The 21681-nt window shown below is 47.9% G+C and overlaps 1 protein-coding gene across 2 annotated transcripts in view; it reads right to left on the bottom strand.

Annotated features, from left to right (window-relative positions):
• The window catches only part of LOC121533593 (ceramide synthase 2), a 36424-nt gene extending 17169 nt beyond the window's left edge, over positions 1 to 19255 (bottom strand). For both annotated transcript variants that reach the window (XM_041839674.2, XM_041839675.2), the window contains exons 1-3: positions 19089 to 19255; positions 4861 to 5031; positions 3335 to 3452 (exon numbers count right to left, since the gene is read on the bottom strand). In XM_041839674.2, coding sequence (XP_041695608.1) covers positions 3335 to 3452; positions 4861 to 5030 — 288 coding nt within the window. In that variant the 5' untranslated portion in view covers position 5031; positions 19089 to 19255. The remainder of the gene's footprint in view (positions 1 to 3334; positions 3453 to 4860; positions 5032 to 19088) is intronic.
• Positions 19256 to 21681: the final 2426 nt, after the last annotated feature.

The raw sequence follows: 21681 nt of genomic DNA, 5'->3' as shown, positions 1-21681 counted from the left end.
ATGATGAAAATAATCATGGCCTCTAAACCTTCAAGCTGCATACTGGATCCTATTCCTACTAAACTGCTGAAGGAGCTGCTTCCTGTGCTTGGCCCTCCTATGTTGAACATAATAAACAGCTCTCTATCCACCGGATGTGTACCAAACTCACTAAAAGTGGCAGTGATAAAGCCTCTCTTGAAAAAGCCAAACCTTGACCCGGAAAATATAAAAACTATCGGCCTATATCGAATCTTCCATTCCTCTCAAAAATTTTAGAAAAAGCTGTTGCGCAGCAACTCACTGCCTTTCTGAAGACAAACAATGTATACGAAATGCTTCAGTCTGGTTTTAGACCCCATCATAGCACTGAGACTGCACTTGTGAAGGTGGTAAATGACCTTTTAATGGCGTCAGACCGAGGCTCTGCATCTGTCCTCGTGCTACTAGACCTTAGTGCTGCCTTTGACACCATCGATCACCACATTCTTTGGAGAGACTGGAAACCCAAATTGGTCTACACGGACAAGTTCTGGCCTGGTTTAGATCCTACCTGTCGGAAAGATATCAGTTTGTCTCTGTGAATGGTCTGTCCTCCGACAAATCAACTGTACATTTCGGTGTTCCTCAAGGTTCCGTTTTAGGACCACTATTGTTTTCACTATATATTTTACCTCTTGGGGATGTTATTCGAAAACATAATGTTAACTTTCACTGCTATGCGGATGACACACAGCTGTACATTTCAATGAAGCATGGTGAAGCCCCAAAATTGCCCTCGCTAGAAGCCTGTGTTTCAGACATAAGGAAGTGGATGGCTGAAAACTTTTTTACTTTTAAACTCGGACAAAACAGAGATGCTTGTTCTAGGTCCCAAGAAACAAAGAGATCTTCTGTTAAATCTGACAATTCATCTTGATGGTTGTAAAGTCGTCTCAAATAAAACTGTGAAGGACCTAGGCGTTACTCTTGACCCTGATCTCTCTTTTGACGAACATATCAAGACTGTTTCAAGGACAGCTTTTTTCCATCTACGTAACATTGCAAAAATCAGAAATTTTCTGTCCAAAAATGATGCAGAAAAATTAATCCATGCATTTGTTACTTCTAGGTTAGACTACTGCAATGCTCTATTTTCCGGCTACCCGGATAAAGCACTAAATAAACTTCAGTTAGTGCTAAATACGGCTGCTAGAATCCTGACTAGAACCAAGAAATTTGATCATATTACTCCAGTGCTAGCTTCCCTACACTGGCTTCCTGTTAAGGCAAGGGCTGATTTCAAGGTTTTACTGTTAACCTATAAAGCGTTACATGGGCTTGCTCCTACCTATCTTTCCGAGTTGGTCCTGCCGTACATACCAATACGTACGCTACGGTCACAAGACGCAGGCCTCCTAATTGTCCCTAGAATTTCTAAGCAAACAGCGGGAGGCAGGGCTTTCTCCTATAGATCTCCATTTTTATGGAACAGTCTGCCTACCCATGTGAGAGACGCAGACTCGGTCTCAACCTTTAAGTCTTTACTGAAGACTTATCTCTTCAGTAGGTCATATGATTGAGTGTAGTCTGGCCCAGGAGTGTGAAGGTGAACGGAAAGGCTGGAGCAACGAACAGCCCTTGCTGTCTCTGCCGGGCCGGTTCCCCTCTCCACTGGGGTTCTCTGCCTCTAACCCTGTTGCAGGGGCTGAGTCACTGGCCTGCTGGTGCTCTTTCATGCCGTCCCTGGGGGGGTGCGTCACTTGAGTGGGTTGAGTTACTGACGTGATCTTCCTGTCTGGGTTGGCGCCCTCCCCCCCTTGGTTTGTGCTGTGGTGGAGACCTCTGTGGGCTATACTCGGCCTTGTCTCAGGATTGTAAGTTGGTGGTTGGGGATATCCCTCTAGTGGTGCGGGGCTGTGCTTTGGCGGAGTGGGTGGGGTTATATCCTTCCTGTTTGGCCCTGTCCGGGGTTTCTTCGGATGGGGCCACAGTGTCTCCGGACCGCTCCTGTCTCAGCCTCCAGTATTTATGCTGCAGTAGTTTATGTGTCGGGGGGCTGGGGTTAGTTGGTTATACCTGGAGTACTTCTCCTGTCTTATCCAGTGTCCTGTGTGAATTTAAGTATGCTCTCTCTAATTCTCTCGTTCTCTCTTTCTCTCTGAGAACCTGAGCCCCTAGGACCATACGTCAGGACTACCGGGCATGATGACACCTTGCTGTCCCCAGTCCGCCTGGCCTTGCTGCTATTCCAGTTTCAACTGTTCTGCCTGCGGCTCACGAAACCCCTACCTGTCCCAGACCTGCTGTTTTCAACTCTAAATGATCGGCTATGAAAAGCCAACTGAGAGACCTGAGCCCTAGGACCATGCGTCGGGACTACCGGCCGTGGTGACTCCTTGCTGTCCCCAGTCCGCCTGGCCTTGCTGCTATTCCAGTTTAAACTGTTCTGCCTGCGGTTATGGAACCCCTACCTGTCCCAGACCTGCTGTTTTAAACTCTAATGATCGGCTATGAAAAGCCAACTGAGATTTATTCCTGATTATTATTTGACCATGCTTGTCACTTATGAACATTTTTGAACATCTTGGCATGGTTCTGTTATAATCTCCACCCGGCACAGCCAGAAGAGGACTGGCCACCCCTCATAGCCTGGTTCCTCTCTAGGTTTCTTCCTAGGTTTTGCCTTTCTAGGGAGTTTTTCCTAGCCACCGTGCTTCTACACCTGCATTACTAGCTGTTTGGGGTTTTAGGCTGGGTTTCTGTACAGCACTTCGAGATATTAGCTGATGTAAGAAGGGCTATATAAAATAAAATTGATTGATTGAAGTCATGTTTGTGTAATAAGGGTTTTACACAAGGAAGTACTCTATTATTTATCCTATTCCACCAAATATACCTGGCTAATAAACAACTATCTTATCATTTCCTGGTGTACTACAACCCACAATAGTAGACACAAAACCCAACCCTAACCTGATACCCCTAAACGAGTTCCGCATAATGGTTCCCTATTATAGCAGAAACTACTTAAACTTCAACCTGATCCCGATTCACCCAGTAAACCATATAATTACAACTCAACCTTTATGCACCAATGCTCTAATTCTACTTGAGGGCTAAACTCATGAAGCAATAGTTTCTCCAGGGGAGAAATTGTATCTCATCTCATCTCTCATCTTATCTCATGAGTACTGTCTGCAATATCTGTAATGCTATGTGTAGAGGCTTAGTAATCTCTGGTAAAACGTATTCCTTATCAATTTCAGAATCAATCATAGATGTTTCTACAATTCTATAAAGGAATATTCCATATCCCATTAACAGAGTGACAGAGATGGATAAAGTAGATTTAGTTGAGTGTATCATAACTGACCTGTGAGGGTTGCTGTTTGTTCTGTTTGTAAAATGTTTCCAGCTTTGGGACAGGCAGGGCTCGAACCCGCACCCTGTCTCTCACCCCCAGCTGTCTGCTCAGTGGCATGGCTATGACCCTGTAGAGAAGACAGACAGAAAATTGAGTTCTGCAGTAGTTCAATTCAAAGACAAATCTCAGTTACACCCTATTTTCCATATGTCACACTGCTTTTGACCAAAGCTGCACTATTTATGTGGGTTTTGGTCAAAGGTGCACTATTGTTGAATAGCTTAAGACCAGGTGTTTCGCTTACTACAAGAAACTCCAGGCCCTAGTTATATTATAGCATATAACAGGCACCAGAGTTTTCATTGGGTAGGTCAGGTGGGGTGAAAAACTGTCAGGTGGTTAGGAAAAATTCCTGTCCCTTGGAATAGAATATCACTTAAGGCACAACCATTATCTCCTCAACAACAAAGAGCAAGAACACGAGAGCTCCTCATGTCACTCCATGTGAGTCTTCATCCTAACAAATGCACTGACAACCACTGGAGCCTCTCCCATTCCCATACACTTAGAGTTACATTGGGCCAGACAACCTTTGTGCTTAATTGATACTACGCCTCCAGGGACACTTGATCTATGTTTGTGTGTCTGAGTGAGAGGGTGTGAATGTGCTTGTATGTACAGTATGTGCACGGGTGGGAAAGGGTGCAGGTAAGAGAGTGTGTGTGTGTGTGTGTGTGCATTTCTACAGTATGTGTGTACAGTACGAGTGTGTGTACCTCTACCAGAGTGATAATCATAGGTAAGTGGGCAGGCAGGGAGATCAGAATGGATGGAAGTTCAGGGTAGTTTAGCTCGGAGACTCCAGGGCTTTCCGGTTACAGGAACCCCACAGGAAACACCTGCTGCTAATGAAGTCCTCACTGACTACTACTACTCACATTTTAACAAACCCCTCCCTGCCCTGGCCCTGCGTATCTCACCTCATGTTGATTTGTGAATTGTTTGTTTTCAGGGCACCATTGAAAATGAGACCCTGGACTCAATTGGGCTCCCCTGAATAAATACAAGTTAAAATTATAAAGATTCGTATTTTCAAATATCCAACTCCTTCTGAGATACCATTGAGTGCATTTCATCCTCAGCGCCTGCTGTAACCCAACCCATGTCTATCTACTGTATTTTTGATTTGGTTTGAAATTCTGATTTGATAAGACAGGGGTTCCCAAACTCTTTCACTCAGGCCCCCTTCTAGCATTGGGAACATCCTGCGCAACCCCCCCATGTGATATTTGAGTGAACACATTTCTAACAAGTTATAAATAGCTCTCTTATGTATGCAATGACAGACATGACAAGAGGAAAACTGATGATGCACTACCCAATTTAGAAATTGCACCTTGTGCATTCTACTAATACAACTTTCAAGAGTAAGTTGAAAGCCGGACTGAGTTCCTTTAAAAGGAAGGGGGGAGGACCCCCGCGCCCCCCGCCGATGTTTTGCTACAGTGTGCCCAAATGAATGCCAACCAGCTCACCTCTCAAAGACGTAGCGCAGGACGATGAAGCCCAGAGCCAGCGGCAGGGTGTAGAAGAGGTCTCGGGGTAGAGGGTACCGGTCCCCCTCCATCTCTATGTCCTTCCAGGTGACCCCTGGAGGCAGCCAGTACTCCTCCTTCCATAGCCATTGGTCCAGCAGTCCCTCCATCCTACAGAGAGAAGAGGAGAGGGGAGGGGAGGGTGAAAGGAGGGGAGAATGTTTGAGAGCTCGATCCTCAGAAGTGGCTGTGCCTGCTGAAACATTGATGCTGCTATGATTCATATTTATGGAGAAGACAGCGACTGGGAACCTCCAAATTAAATATGACAAGCTAAAGAGAGTGAACAAGACGGTATGTGTCCTTGATTCACACTTCCCAGACAGAAACATAGTTAAAGCCAACATGAAGTCTGTGTGTGAGGCTTAAAGGGATAGTTCAACCAAATTACAAAATTACACATAGGTTTCATTACCCTGTAAGCAGTCTATGGACAAGGTATGACCAGGGCCATAGTCAGGGTCTGAGTTTTAGTGAGGTCTCCCCCCATCCAATAACTTTTAAGAAAGTTGAAGCACATTTACTGGAAAAAAGCAAAAACAAGCAAAAATTACCCCAGCCATTATCACATTCATTGCTGTAGCTTCATTCACTTCAGTCGATCTACAAACTCATAGCATATTAGCTATACAATTAGCCGCTACACATTAACATATTAACTCAGGACCAGGATTAAAAACTATAATTGAATACATACAGAGGGATCTGTTAGCAGAAAAAGTATTTATTAACAAAAGGTAAACCAAAAAGTTTGCTTTAGGTTCGTTTCACCTCAAAAATTACAGGAAAGGGGAATTCGACACCCATCTCAGATTTGTCTGAAATCGTTTCAGTAGTTAGTAACAGTTGCGATTAGCATTCCTGAAAAATTATTTTGTTGAAATTAAGCTAATTGCTTGCACCCAAAATTGTCATTTTAATTCATAGGATTCAGATAATATTCAATAAATATAGTACCCAACATCCGATTTGGACCAAACTTCTTTCTACCCATGAGTAAGACACGAAGGAATCCCAAAATAAATTCAGAAGCCACCCACGGATACCCCACACCCCATGCCATCCCACCCCAACAACCAGTATACAGTATCCGATCTCTATGTTTGACAAGTAGTATGACGCTGTGGCTTGTAAGTATTGCTTCTCCATACTATGTAATGTATTCCCTGTGAATCTGGAGATCCTCATAATTCAAGCCAGACCTCCATGAAAGAAATTCAGTTTGTCCCTCTCTTAGCAACCTAATGCTTCAACACAACTCTCCTTAAATAGTCCAAAGTCTAAAGAAATGCTAATGCTGGCATTAAGATTGCACTGAATGAGCTTTATAAGGCCATAAGTGAACAGGAAACCGCTCATCCAGAGGCAGCGCTCCTAGTGGCCATGGACTTTAATGCAGGGAAACTTAAATCCGTTATACCTCATTTCTATCAGCATGTTAAATGTGCAACCAGAGGAAAATAAACTCTAGACCACCTTTACTTCACACACAGAGACGCATACAAAGCTCTCCCTCGCCCTCCATTTGGTAAATCTGACCATAACTCTATCCTCCTGATTCCTGCTTATATGCAAAAACTAAAACAGGAAGCACCAGTGACTCGGTTAATAAAAAAGTGGTCAGACGACGCAGATGCTAAGCTACAGGACTGTTTTGCTAGCACAGACTGGAACATGTTCCGGGATTCTTCAGATAGCATTGAGGAGTACACCACATCAGTGACTGGCTTCATCAATAAGTGCATCGATGATGTCATCCCCACAGTGACCGTACGTACATACCCCAACCAGAAGCCATGGATTACAGGCAACATCTGCACTGAGCTAAAGGGTAGAGCTGCCGCTTTCAGGGAGCGGGACTCTAACCCGGACGCTTATAAGAAATCCCGCTATGCCCTCCGACGAACCATCAAACAGGCATAGAGTCAATACAGGACTAAGATTGAATCGTACTACACCGGCTCTGACGCTCGTCGGATGTGGCAGGGCTTGAAAACTATTACAGACTACAAAGGGAAGCACAGCCGCGAGCTGCCCAGTGACACAAGCCTACCAGACAAGCTAAACCACTTCTATGCTCGCTTCGAGGCAAGCAACACTGAAGCATGCATGAGAGCACCAGCTGTTCCGGATGACTATGTGATCACGCTCTCCGTAGCCGATTTGAGTAAGACTTTTAAGCAGGTCAACATTCACAAGGCCGCAGGGCCAGACGGATTACCAGGACGTGTACTCCGAGCATGTGCTGACCAACTGGCAAGTGTCTTCACTGACATTTTCAACATGTCCCTGACTGAGTCTGTAATACCAACATGTTTCAAGCAGACCACCATAGTCCCCGTGCCCAAGGACTCTAAGATAACCTGCCTAAATGACTACCGACCCGTAGCACTGACGTCTGTAGCCATGAAGTGCTTTGAAAGGCTGGTCATGGCTCACATCAACAGCATTATCCCAGAAACCCTAGACCCACTCCAATTTGCATATCGCCCCAACAGATCCACAGATGATGCAATCTCTATTGCACTCCACACTGCCCTTTCCCACCTGGACAAGAGGAACACCTACGTGAGAATGCTATTCATTGACTACAGCTCAGCATTCAACACCATAGTGCCCTCTAAGCTCATCACTAAGCTAAGGATCCTGGGACTAAACACCTCCCTCTGCAACTGGATCCTGGACTTCCTGACGGGCCGCCCCCAGGTGGTAAGGGTAGGTAACAACACATCTGCCACACTGATCCTCAACACGGGGGCCCCTCAGGGGTGCGTGCTCAGTCCCCCTCCTGTACTCTCTGTTCACCCATGACTGCATGGCCAGGCACGACTCCAACACCATCATTAAGTTTGCCGACGACACAACAGTGGTAGGCCTGATCACCGACAACGATGAGACAGCCTATAGGGAGGAGGTCAGAGACCTGGCCGTGTGGTGCCAGGACAACAACCTCTCCCTCAACGTGACCAAGACAAAGGAGATGATTGTGGACTACAGGAAAAAAAAAGAGGACTGAGCACGCCCCCATTCTCATCGACGGGGCTGTAGTGGAACAGGTTGAGAGCTTCAAGTTCCTTGGTGTCCACATCACCAACGAACTGTCATGGTCCAAACACACCAAGACAGTCGTGAAGAGGGCACGACAAAGCCTATTCCCCCTCAGGAGACTGAAAAGATTTGGCATGGGTCCTCAGATCCTCAAAAAATTATACAGCTGCACCATCGAGAGCATCCTGACTGGTTGCATCACCGCCTGATATGGCAACTGCTTGGCCTCCGACCGCAAGGCACTACAGAGGGTAGTGCGTACGGCCCAGTACATCACTGGGGCCAAGCTTCCTGCCATCCAGGACCTCTATACCAGGCGGTGTCAAAGGAAGGCCCTAAAAATTGTCAAAGACTCCAGCCACCCTAGTCATAGACTGTTCTCCCTGCTACCGCACGGCAAGCGGTACCGGAGTGCCAAGTCTAGGTCCAAAAGACTTCTCAACAGCTTCTACCCCCAAGCCATAAGACTCCTGAACAGCTAATCATGGCTACCCGGACTATTTGCACTGCCCCCCCACCCCATCCTTTTTACGCTGCTGCTACTCTGTTAATTATTTATGCATAGTCACTTTAACTCTACCCACATATACATATTACTTCAACTATCTCAACTAGCCGGTGCCCCCGCACATTGACTCTGCACCGGTACCCCCCTGTATATATAGCCTCCCTACTGTTATTTTATTTTACTTCTGCTCTTTTTTTCTCAACACTTTTTTTGTTGTTGTTTTATTTTACTTTTTTGTTAAAAATAAATGCACTGTTGGTTAAGGGCTGTAAGTAAGCATTTCACTGTAATGTCTGCACCTGTTGTATTCGGCGCATGTGACCAATACAATTTGATTTGATTTGATTTGAATTCCCAATAATGACTAAGTGAAAACAGGTTTTTTGAAATTTTGGCAAATTTATAAAATAAAATAAAACATAAATACTTTATTTACATAAGTATTCAGACCCTTTGCTATGAGACTCGAAATTGAGCTCAGGTGCATCCTGTTTCCACTGATCATCCTTGAGATGTTTCTACAACTTGATTGGAGTCCACCTGTGGTAAATTCAATTGATTGGACATGATTTGGAAAGGCACACACCTGTCTATATAAGGTCCCACAGTTGACAGTGCATGTCAGAGCAAAAACCAAGCCATGAGGTCGAAAGAATTGTCCGTAGAGCTCCGAGACAGAATTGTGTCGAGGCACAGATCTGGGGAAGTGTACCAAAAAATGTCTGCAGCATTGAAGGTCCCCAACAACATAGTGGCCTCCATCATTCTTAAATGGAAGAAGTTTGGAACCACCAAGACTCTTCCTAGAGCTGGCCACCTGGCCAGACTGAGAAATCAGGGGAGAAGGTCCTTGGTCAGGGAGGTTACCAATATACCGATGGTCACTCTGACAGAGCTCCAGAGTTCCTCTGTGGAGATGGGAGAACCTTCCAGAAGCACAACCATCTCTGCAGCACTCCACCAATAAGGCCTTTATGGTAGAGTGGCCAGACGGAAGCCACTCCTCAGTAAAAGGCACATGACAGCCCGCTTGGAGTTTGCCAAAAGGCACCTAAAGGACTCAAACCATGAGAAACAAGATTCTCTGGTCTGATGAAACCAAGATTGAACTCTTTGGCCTGAATGCCAAGCGTCACGTCTGGAGGAAACCTGGCACCATCCCTACGGTGAAGCATGGTGGTGGCAGCATCATGCTGTGGGGATGTTTTTCAGCGGCAGGGTCTGGGAGACTAGTCAGGATCGAGGGAAAGATGAACGGAGCAATGTACAGAGAGATCCTTGATGAAAACCTGCTCCAGAACCTTCAGCTCCCTCCACAGATTTTCTATGGGATTAAGGTCTTGAGACTGGCTAGGCCACTCCAGGACCTTAATGTGCTTCTTCTTGAGCCACTCATTTGTTGCATTGGCCGTGTGTTTTGGGTCATTGTCATGCTGGAATACCCATCCACGACCCATTTTCAGTGCCCTGGCTGAGGGAAGGAGGTTCTCACCCAAGATTTGACGGTACATGGCCCTGTCCATCGTCCCTTTGATGCGGTGAAGTTGTCCTGTCCCCTTAACAGAAAAACACCTCCAATGCATAATGTTTCCACCTCCATGTTTGACGGTGGGGATGGTGTTCTTGGGGTCAAAGGCAGCATTCCTCCTCCTCCAAACACGGCGAGTTGAGTTGATGCCAAAGAGCTCCATTTTGGTCTCATCTGACCACAACACTTTCACCCAGTTCTCTTCTGAATCATTCAGATGTTCATTGGCAAACTTCAGATGGGCATGTATTTGTGCTTTCTTGAGCCCATTCCAGCCTTGTGTAGGTCTACAATCTTGTCCCTGACATCCTTGGAGAGCTCTTTGGTCTTGGCCATGGTGGAGAGTTTGGAATCTGATTGATTGATTGCTTCTGTGGACAGGTGTCTTTTATACAGGTAACAAGCTGAGATTAGGAGCACTCCCTTTAAGAGTGTGCTCCTAATCTCAGCTCGTTACCTGTATAAAAGACACCTGGGAGCCTGAAATCTTTCTGATTGAGAGCGGGTCAAATACTTATTTCCCTCATTAAAATGCAAATCAATGCGTTTCTCTGGATTTTGTTGTTGTTATTTTGTCTCTCACTGTTCAAATAAACCTACCATTAAAATTATAGACTGATCATTTCTTTGTCAGTGAGCAAACGTACAAAATCAGCAGGGGATCAAATACTTTTTTCCCTCACTGTAGGCGTACAGAGGCCCATTATCAGCAACCATCAGTCATGTGTTCTAATGGCACATTGTGTTTGCTAATCCAAGTTTATAATTTTAAAGGGCTAATTGATCATTAGAAAACCCTTTTGCAATTATGTTAGCACAGCTGAAAACTGTTGTGCTGATTAAAGAAGCAATAAAACTGGCCTTCTTGAGACTAGTTGAGTATCTGGAGCATCAGCAATTGTGGGTTCGATTACAGGCTCAAAATGGCCAGAAACAAATAACTTTCTTCTGAAACTCGTCAGTCTATTCTTCTTCTGAGAAATGAAGGCTATTCCATGCAAGAAATTGCCAAGAAACTGAAGATCTCGTACAATGCTGTGTACTACTCCCTTCACAGAACAGCGCAAACTGGCTCTAACCAGAATAGAAAGAGGATTGGGAGGCCCCGGTGCACAACTGAGCAAGAGAACAAATACAGAGTGTCTAGTTTGAGAAACAGATGCCTCTGTCATGAGCCCTCTCACTCCACCGGGTTACCACCTTAATGTGTTTCCACTATCTTCCACTCTGCTCATCTCTCTCTCTCTACTCAGCCTAACGAGCTCCACCTGTCCCTGCTCTGCTCGGCTCTAATTACTCTGCCAGCTGCGCTGCATTACCCACTAACCTCTCCCAGTATTTAAAGTCCCGTCTTTCAGCTCTCCTTTGTCAGATCGTCTGCAAAGCTCACACCCGGAACCTGTGTGCTCGCGCTTCTGGCTCACCCCTGTTTTGTGACCCCGGACCTGCCTGATTCTTGGAGACTCTTCTGCCCCAGGAAACCCAGACCTGCTTTCTGCCATTACGACTCCTGACTACTCTTCGACCCCGGTAACTCTGACCAGCCTTCTGCCTTGCTACAACGTATTTGGATTTCCCTTGAACTGTACTTCTGCCTGTTTTCATCCGCCCCGTTGTGTCTGTGTTTCCTCCCCCCCCAGGACTTCTGGACCACCAACCACCGGCGTCATCGGACGCATCGCTGCCACTGGGGGAGGCACAGACCCAGCACATCGGACGGGATAACCCCTGGAGCCTTCACTCACTCCCTACATCCCTTTCCCCTTAAGTTTAAATAAACTTTCTGGTGTGACGCAATTGTGGTCCTCTTGTCGTCTGTCTGAACCGTGACAGTACGATCTGACCATCATGGACTCAGCGCACACTTCCCCCGACATGGAAGCCGAAGAACCTGAGCAACCCACCGCCATGCTACGCCTGGAACACACTGAGAGAGAGCTAAGCCGCATGAGCGGCGACGTCACCTCTCTGCTTCAGGTCGGCCACCAACAGCATCAGCAGTTCCAGCAGCACCAGCAGCAGTCCCAGCAGCAGCAACAACAACTCGCCGGGATCATCCAACTCCTCACCAACCTTACCCCAGCCAGTCTGCCCACCAGCCCTGCCTCCGAGTTACCTGCCCCGGCCATAGCCGCCGCTACCCCGGAACCCAAGATTGGAAACCCCGAGCGGTTCAACGGCGATTCTACCCAGGTCCGGCCATTCCTGACTAGCTGCCGACTTCAGTTCTCCTTGCAGCCAAGGACCTTCGCCACGGAGGGGGCTAGGGTCGGGTATGCCATCACTCACCTGACGGGCCGAGCTCGACTCTGGGGAACAGCAGAGTTCGAACGTCAAACCCCCGCATGTGCAACCTTCGACCTGTTTGCTGAGGAGATGCTGAAGGTGTTTGACCTGGATTCACCAACCGCAGAGGCGTCTCGTGAACTGTTCAGTATTCGACAAGGCAGACGTACAGTCGCAGACCATTCCATCGACTTCCGAACCCTGGCAAGACGAAGTTCTTGGAACACACCCTCGTTGGTGGACGCGTTCTTCCATAGCTTGGCTGACTATATCAAGGACGAGTTGGTCTCCCATGAACTGCCTTCCACTCTTGATGAAGCCATCGCACTGACTGTCCGGATCGACAGAAGGATACAGACCCGTCGTCGTGAGAGGGGGCGCCAAGGTCCACCAACTACCGGCATTCGGAGAGATCCGACTGGGCTCCTGTCAGCTACTGCCACTCACCCTAGTCAGCTTGATCAGTCTGAGCCTATGGAGATTGGGCGAGCCTCTCTCACTCCTGCAGAGCGCCAGCGCCGCTTCACCTCAAACCTCTGCCTCTATTGTGGAGGTGATGGACATCGTGTGGTAACCTGCCCTTTAAAAGGCCGAAGCTCACCGGGCATAGGGGGAGTCCGGTTGAGCTCAATGACCACCCAGTCCTCCGACCGCAAACCCTTGCTGCAAGTTCACCTCCGCCTCTCTGACTCAACTCACACCCTGGCTGCTCTGGTGGATTCGGGCGCCGAAGCCAACATAATGGACATCAAGCTGGCACGCCAACTGGGACTGGAGAACCTCCGTTTGACACCTCCTATTCCTGCCCGGGCACTGGACGGACACTTACTCGGATCGGTCACTCATGTCACGGCCCCGGTCTTGATGGGTCTGTCCGGAAACCATCAAGAAACTATCCAGTTTCACCTGCTCCCCTCTCCAGGCCAACCCCTCATCCTGGGTTACCCATGGCTCCGCCCGGCACAACCCTCAGCTCGACTGGGTGACCGGGGTGATCAGGGAGTGGGGAGAGGACTGCCACCGAACCTGCCTGCTTGCTGCCGCACTACCCCCTCGGCCAGTACCTACTAACTCCGCTCCTGACCTCTCCCATGTCCCAGAATGCTACCATGGTCTCAGAGAAGTGTTTAACAAAGCTAGAGCCACATCTCTGCCCCCTCACCGACCGTACGACTGTGCCATCGACCTCCTCCCTGGAACAGCCCCTCCAAGGGGCCGTCTTTATTCGTTGTCTGCTCCTGAAAGAAGGTCCATGGAGGACTACATCAATGGCTCTCTGTCCACAGGATTGATCCGTTCATCTTCATCTCCGGCTGGTGCTGGCTTCTTCTTTGTGGGGAAGAGGGACGGATCTCTTCGCCCCTGCATCGACTACAGGGGACTCAACGACATCACAGTGAAAACCGTTACCCTCTCCCTCTGCTCACCTCTGCTTTTGAGTTGCTCCAGGGAGCCACTGTTTTTACCAAGTTGGATCTCAGAAACGCTTACCACCTAGTGCGGATCCGGGAGGGAGATGAATGGAAGACCGCATTCAATACACCAACAGGCCACTACGAGTATCTGGTTATGCCTTTTGGCCTCACCAATGCTCCTGCTGTGTTCCAGGCTCTAGTGAATGATGTACTGCGGGACATGTTAAACAAGTTTGTCTTCGTTTACCTGGATGACATCTTAATCTACTCCAGAAACCTGTCTGAACACACCCGCCATGTCCAGCAAGTCCTTCATCGTCTTCTGGAGAATTCCCTCTACGCCAAGGCAGAGAAATGTGAGTTTCACGTCAAGACAGTGGCCTTCCTGGGGTACATAGTGGCAGAGGGAAGTATCCAAATGGATCCTGCCAAAGTATCAGCAGTCACTTCATGGCCAGTTCCGGAGAACAGAAAGAAGCTGCAACAGTTTCTGGGGTTTGCTAACTTCTATAGAAAGTTTATCCGGAACTACAGTACCGTTGCTGCCCCTCTCACTGCTCTAACCAGCACCAAGCAACCCTTCACCTGGACCCCAGCAGCCGACAAGGCCTTCAGTACCCTCAAGGTAAGGTTCACCTCCGCTCCCATCCTCCAGATGCCTGACGTGGACCGGCAATTCATTGTGGAGGTGGACGCCTCGGATGTGGGAGTTGGTGCTGTGATTTCTCAGTGGGCTGCGGAGGATAGGAAGCTCCATCCCTGTGCCTTTTTCTCACGTCGGTTGTCCCCTCTGAGTGCAATTACGACATAGGGAACCGAGAGCTGCTGGCTGTGAAGCTTGCCTTGGAGGAGTGGCGTCACTGGCTGGAGGGGTCCACCATTCCATTTCTCGTTTGGACCGATCATAAGAACTTGGAGTACATCCGCACGGCCAAACGGTTGAACTCCAGGCAGTCCCGCTGGGCCCTGTTCTTCACCAGGTTTAATTTCACTCTGTCATACCGGCCTGGGTCACGCAACACCAAGCCAGACGCCCTCTCCCCGTCAATTCCAGAAGGATGACAACCCCTCCAAGGATCCTGTGTCGATTCTGCCAAGTCCCTGCATCGTAGCAGCTCTGACCTGGGCTGTTGAGGAACAGGTGCTGGAGGCTCTCCGTAACCAGCCCGGTCCCAGCACTTGCCCAGCTGACCGCCTTTTTGTCCCCGAAAACCTAAGGTCCCAGGTCGTTCAGTGGGGACATGACTCCCGCCTAGCTTGTCACCCTGGCTCCACCCGCACTTACAACCTGCTCGCCCAGAGGTTCTGGTGGCCCGCTCTGAGAAAGGATGTACGGGAATTCGTCCAAGCCTGCCCCATCTGCAACCAACACAAGTCGTCCTGCCAGCCCCCAGCCGGATTGCTGCAGCCCCTGCCTGTGCCCAGACGTCCCTGGTCTCACATCGCCCTTGACTTTGTCACGGGGCTGCCCCCTTCAAGGGGCAAGACCGTCATTCTCACCATAGTTGACCGATTCAGCAAGATGGCACACTTCATTCCCCTCCCCAAGCTCCCAACCGCCAAGGAGACCGCCCAGGTGGTCCTGGAACACGTCTTCCGGATCCACGGACTGCCAAAGGATGTAGTTTCTGACCGTGGTCCACAATTCTCCTCCGCTTTTTGGAAGGAGTTCTGTCACCTGCTGGGAGCCACAGTCAGTCTGACTTCCGGATTCCATCCCCAATCCAATGGGCAGTCAGAGCGGGCAAATCAGGAGCTCGAGAAGGCACTGCGATGCATGACTTCACGCAACCCCCACTCCTGGTCGCAGCAATTGACATGGGTGGAGTACGCACACAATTCTCTGACCTGCTCTGCCATCGGTATGTCCCCTTTCCAATGTGTTTATGGATACCAGCCTCCTCTATTTGCCAGTCAGGAAGGGGAGGTTACTTGCCCATCTGCACTTGCGTTTGCCCGTCGATGTCGCCGCACCTGGTCACAGGCCCGAGCCACACTTCTCAGATCCGTTGCCAGCTACACTACCGGGGCCAACCGTCGGAGAATCCCTGCTCCCAACTACCATGTTGGTCAAAGGGTGTGGTTGTCGTCAAGGAACCTGCCACTCAGGGTGGAGTCGCAGAAGTTGGCACCTCGGTTCATTGGCCCATTCCCTATCATAAGAGTGATTAGCCCAACTGCTGTCCGGCTCCAACTGCCTAATTCCATGAGGGTGCACCCCACTTTCCATGTGTCTAAGATTAAGCCCGTTCATGAGAGTCCGCTGGTCCCTGCTGCGCCTTGTCCTCCTCCTCCACGGCTCGTCGATGGTGGTCTGGTTTACACCGTCCGCCGCCTGCTTCGGTCCAGACGGAGGGGTAGGGGTCTCCAGTACCTCATTGACTGGGAGGGCTATGGACCTGAGGAAAGGACCTGGGTGCCAGCTAGTCGGATTGTGGATAGGACTCTCATCACCGCCTTCCACCAACGGCATCCTGATCAACCTGCAATCCGTAGGGGCCGCCCCAGAGGGATCCCTAACCGTCCTGCCCGCTCGGCTTCCTGTCCTGTGCCTGATCCTGTCTCGGGACCTGTCCCATCTCCCCGACCACGGCCCTCCGGCTTCCTCCGAGGATGAGGGCGTTCGCTCGGACCGTTCGGAGGAGTTCTAGCCCTCCTCCGGCTCCCCTCCTCCCGCCCGGCGTGGTGTTGCTCTTGGGACTTCTGGGGCCGTCCCTTGGGGGGGGGGTTCTGTCATGAGCCCTCTCACTCCACCGGGTTACCACCTTAATGTGTTTCCACTATCTTCCACTCTGCTCATCTCTCTCTCTCTACTCAGCCTAACGAGCTCCACCTGTCCCTGCTCTGCTCGGCTCTAATTACTCTGCCAGCTGCGCTGCATTACCCACTAACCTCTCCCAGTATTTAAAGTCCCGTCTTTCAGCTCTCCTTTGTCAGATCGTCTGCAAAGCTCACACCCGGAACCTGTGTGCTCGCGCTTCTGGCTCACCCCTGTTTTGTGACCCCGGACCTGCCTGATTCTTGGAGACTCTTCTGCCCCAGGAAACCCAGACCTGCTTTCTGCCATTACGACTCCTGACTACTCTTCGACCCCGGTAACTCTGACCAGCCTTCTGCCTTGCTACAACGTATTTGGATTTCCCTTGAACTGTACTTCTGCCTGTTTTCATCCGCCCCGTTGTGTCTGTGTTTCCTCCCCCCAGGACTTCTGGACCACCAACCACCGGCGTCATCGGACGCATCGCTGCCACTGGGGGAGGCACAGACCCAGCACATCGGACGGGATAACCCCTGGAGCCTTCACTCACTCCCTACATCCCTTTCCCCTTAAGTTTAAATAAACTTTCTGGTGTGACGCAATTGTGGTCCTCTTGTCGTCTGTCTGAACCGTGACAGCCTCACAGGTCCTCAACTGGCAGCTTCATTAAATAGTACCCGCAAAACACCAGTCTCAACGTCAACAGAGTTGCAAAGAAAAAGCCATATCTCAGACTGGTCAATAAAAAGAAAAGATTAAGATGGGCAAAAGAACACAGACACTGGACTTTTTATTTGCAACTCCGACGGTGGGTTTGTGCCCATAGGTGACATTGTTGCCGGTGATGTCTGGTGAGGACCTGCCTTACAATAGGCGTACAAGCCCTCAGTCCAGCCTCTCTCAGCCTTTTGCGGACAGTCTGAGCACTGATGTAGGGATTGTACGTTCCTGGTGTAACTCGGGCAATTCTTATTGCCATCCTGTACCTGTCCCGCAGGTGTGATGTTCGGATGTACCGATCCTGTGCAGGTGTTGTTACATGTGGTCTGCCACTGCGAGGACGATCAGCTGTCCATCCTGTCTCCCTGTAGCGCTGTCTTATGCGTCTCACAGTACAGACATTGCAATTTATTGCCCTGGCCACATCTAAGTCGCTCTGGATAAGAGCGTCTGCTAAATGACTAAAATGTAAATGTAAATCTGCAGTCCTCATGCCTCCTTGCAGCATGCCTAAGGCACGTTCACGCAGATGAGCAGGGACCCTGGGCATCTTTCTTTTGGAGTGGCGCAGTGGTCTAAGGCAACGCCAGGGTTGTGGGTTCGATTCCCACGGGGGGCCAGTATGAAAAAAAATAAAAATGTATCATGTATGCACTCACTAACTGTATGTCACTCTGGATAAGAGCGTCTGCTAAATTACTAAAATGTAAGAGTCAGTAGAAAAGCCTCTTTAGTGTCCTAAGTTTTCATAACGGTGACCTTAATTGCCTACCGTCTGTCAGCTGTTAGTGTTTTAACAACTGTTCCAGAGGTGCATGTTCATTAATTGTTTATGGTTCATCGAACAAGCATGGGAAACAGTGTTTAAACCCTTTACAATGAAGATCTGTGAAGTTATTTTTATTTTTACAAATTATCTTTGAAAGACAGGTTCATGAAAAATTGACGTTTCTTTTTTTGCTGAGTTTATTTGGCCGGATCCGGTACCTCTCGCGACATTTATTAATTGTTTCACTGTTCGCACTGTAGACATTGTAATAAAAGTTGTCAGCGTTAAATCAAGTTGCCTCCTCGTTATTTCAAGTCCAAAAATCCAAAGAAAGATGGTGAGTCGAACCCAGAACGAGCCAGAGAACTGTCAGTGCCGGAGGAGAGGAGTGAGGGGGAAACTGTTCCTGGTGGCGATGCCTTAACTAGCAGCGCTGCTAATCCCGCCAGTTCAACATCACCACTGGCACCTCCACTAGCTAATAGGCCTACTAGCGAGTCAGACTCAGCAGGAGAGGGAGACGGGGAGCTGGGGGGGGGGTGGGCAGTGCATTCACCGACGAAGTGCTCTGAGCAGGTGCAATTTGCAGTTGAAGAACACTGAACATATGCATTTTACTGCACCCGCCATAATACACCTGATAAACAGTCATGAGTGCGCACCTCCCTCCATCAACCTTGCGCGATTAGGAGATCACTAAATATGCCTTCTTCAGCTAATTTCTCTGCATTTATCAGCCTGGTGATAAATCCCAATGCATACTCCTACCATAACGACGCAATGACTAAATTAGGCGTTTGGCGTAGCCCTTTGATTAATTCACAAATCGCTCCTAATGTAGCCTACTGTCTGAGATAGAGACCAAAACACAGGCCTGGTCAAAGAAAGCAACGGTTTCGGTCAAATGGAAAGTAAGCGCAGGATAGCCTTAAATCGATTACATAATATTACGATGTACAGCCCCGCAATCTTCAACAAACCTGTCTCAATACCCAACGACAACAAAAACAACGAGATAAATAGTTCAACAATAGCCATCTATTGGGTAGCTTACAACATCAATTTGCAAAAAGGCATTATGGAAGACGGTCAGTGTTACTGAAATTGATTTAAATTAACAACAACTTTGAGATTACCTGTCCACGCTCGAATAATGGGATGGGAGGCACAGTGTTGTCACAGCTGTTAACGGGCAAGGAGGAGCCGTTTGTGGCGGGCTACGTATCCTTCAAACGGAACACGGGGATAAAGCACCGCTCACATCAACACACGGTGAACACAAGGCGGTAAATATGGCGCTTTCCCCGTTTTCCCCATCTATAGAGAGCAATAGTAATGGCGTCTTTTTGTAGGCACTAACTCCGCCATGGTTCGTTGTAGGGTTTTTGGATAAACGTCGAAAATAAGGTCTGTGGTAAACAAAGGCTTAGAAGAGCCCCTACGTTTTGTTCTATGAGATAGACTAATCTTCAGCAGCTAACGTCACTTTTTGTGAATTTGGAAGCATTTATGTAATAATAATAAAAACAATGCACATAAAGGCTTCATAATTCATAAAGGGCAGGTTAACTGACATATATTATATTATAGGAAAAAATGTATGAGATCTCATAAGCCTGTGTTAACCTTATTTTCCGCGTTTATTCCAAAACCTTATTCTTTCCCCATTCACTTTGCCCATAGGAATGGCTGAACGAACCAGAGGTAAATCATTTCTGTTTTTTAGGACTACAAACTGGCGAGCTCTATAGAAATCTAGATTTTCCCAATAGAACCCTGTAGGATTCTCACAATCCTATAGGATTTTGTGTCACCTCTATCGGAATCCTATTGGACACATTTTTTCCTATTGGAAATCAAAAGTCATCCTATTGATATACATTCATATATAATAGTCAGCTATGCATACAAAATAAATAATGTTCCCTTTACCTTCTTTATGTTGGGATAGGGAGAGGAAAAGAAAAACCTAAAGATAATGAGACCCCCACCCAACTCCTTCCCTCCCTCCCAGGGTTGTACCCCCGCCTCCCTCCCCCCAGAGCTGTCCCCCCCACTCTCCCTCCATCGCTAGAAGGCGCTCCCTCCCCATCTTCCCTATCTCCCTCCTGGATGTAACTACAAGTGCCCATCTAGTGACCTCTTGGCACACCTGATCCAGGTGTTGTAAAATAAAATAAAAAATAAATAAAAAAATATGATGAACTGTGTCATTAAGATTACATCAAATTGTTATTCTACTTAAATATTTTGTCTTGTCCATTCACCCTCTGAATGGCACGCATACACAATCCACAATCAAGTCTTAAAAATCCTTCTTTAACCTGTCTCCTCCACTTCATCTACATTGATTGAAGTGGATTTAACAAGTGACATCAATAAGGGATCATAGCTTTCACCTGGATTCACCTGGTCAGTCTATGTCATAGAAAGAGCAGGTGTTCTTAATGTTTTGTATACTCAGTGTAATTTCCCAATCTGAAGAAAAATATGGGCATACAGATGTTGCATGCAGATGTGAATAGTTTCTTTGGAATTGATTAGTGTTTTTCACTTTATTATATTTTCAGAGGGCCCATGCCATACCCATCACTTACCTAATGAGCTGAAACCTTCTGTAGGCTTACTTGAGCATGTGCACTAATGAATAAGCATATGGTTGTGGAACTATCGTGGAACTATCATTTCAGTTTATGACCGCATGAAATAAGTTGGCACTTGCACAACAGCAAACCCTGGGAACTCCAAGCAGAACCACAGGAATCAATGAAAAAGATGCCTCAAGTCATACTCACCCAGGAAAGAGTGAGTAATATTACACAATTCCCAGTGAAAGGTTGAAGAACTAGATAGTTCTATCTGTATGACTAAACCTATCAGGCAGAAGGAAAAAGGGATTTAGAAACACTTTACATATATACTATATAGAAACACTTTATACATACAGTGAGGGAAAAAAGTATTTGATCCCCTGCTGATTTTTTACGTTTGCCCACTGACAAAGAAATGATCAGTCTATAATTTTAATGGTAGGTTTATTTGAACAGTGAGAGACAGAATAACAACAACAAAATCCAGAAAAACGCATGTAAAAAATGTTATAAATTGATTTCCATTTTAATGAGGGAAATAGGTATTTGACCCGCTCTCAATCAGAAAGATTTCTGGCTCCCAGGTGTCTTTTATACAGGTAACGAGCTGAGATTAGGAGCACACTCTTAAAGGGAGTGCTCCTAATCTCAGCTTGTTACCTGTATAAAAGACACCTGTCCACAGAAGCAATCAATCAATCAGATTCCAAACTCTCCACCATGGCCAAGACCAAAGAGCTCTCCAAGGATGTCAGGGACAAGATTGTAGACCTACACAAGGCTGGAATGGACTACAAGACCATCGCCAAGCAGCTTGGTGAGAAGGTGACAACAGTTGGTGCGATTATTCGCAAATGGAAGAAACACAAAAGAACTGTCAACCTCCCTCAGCCTGGGGCTCCATGCAAGATCTCACCTCGTGGAGTTGCAATGATCATGAGAACAGTGAGGAATCAGCCCAGAATTACACGGGAGGATCTTGTCAATGATCTCAAGGCAGCTGGGACCATAGTCACCAAGAAAACAATTGGTAACACACTACTCCGTGAAGGACTGAAATCCTGTAGCGCCCGCAAGGTCCCCCTGCTCAAGAAAGCACATATACATGCCCGTCTGAAGTTTGCCAATGAACATCTGA

The sequence above is a fragment of the Coregonus clupeaformis genome, chromosome 20, assembly GCF_020615455.1.
Source record: "Coregonus clupeaformis isolate EN_2021a chromosome 20, ASM2061545v1, whole genome shotgun sequence".
NCBI classification, from domain to species: domain Eukaryota; kingdom Metazoa; phylum Chordata; class Actinopteri; order Salmoniformes; family Salmonidae; genus Coregonus; species Coregonus clupeaformis.
Note: the sequence above shows the minus strand (reverse complement) of the source record. Positions and strands in the feature narration are given on the sequence as shown.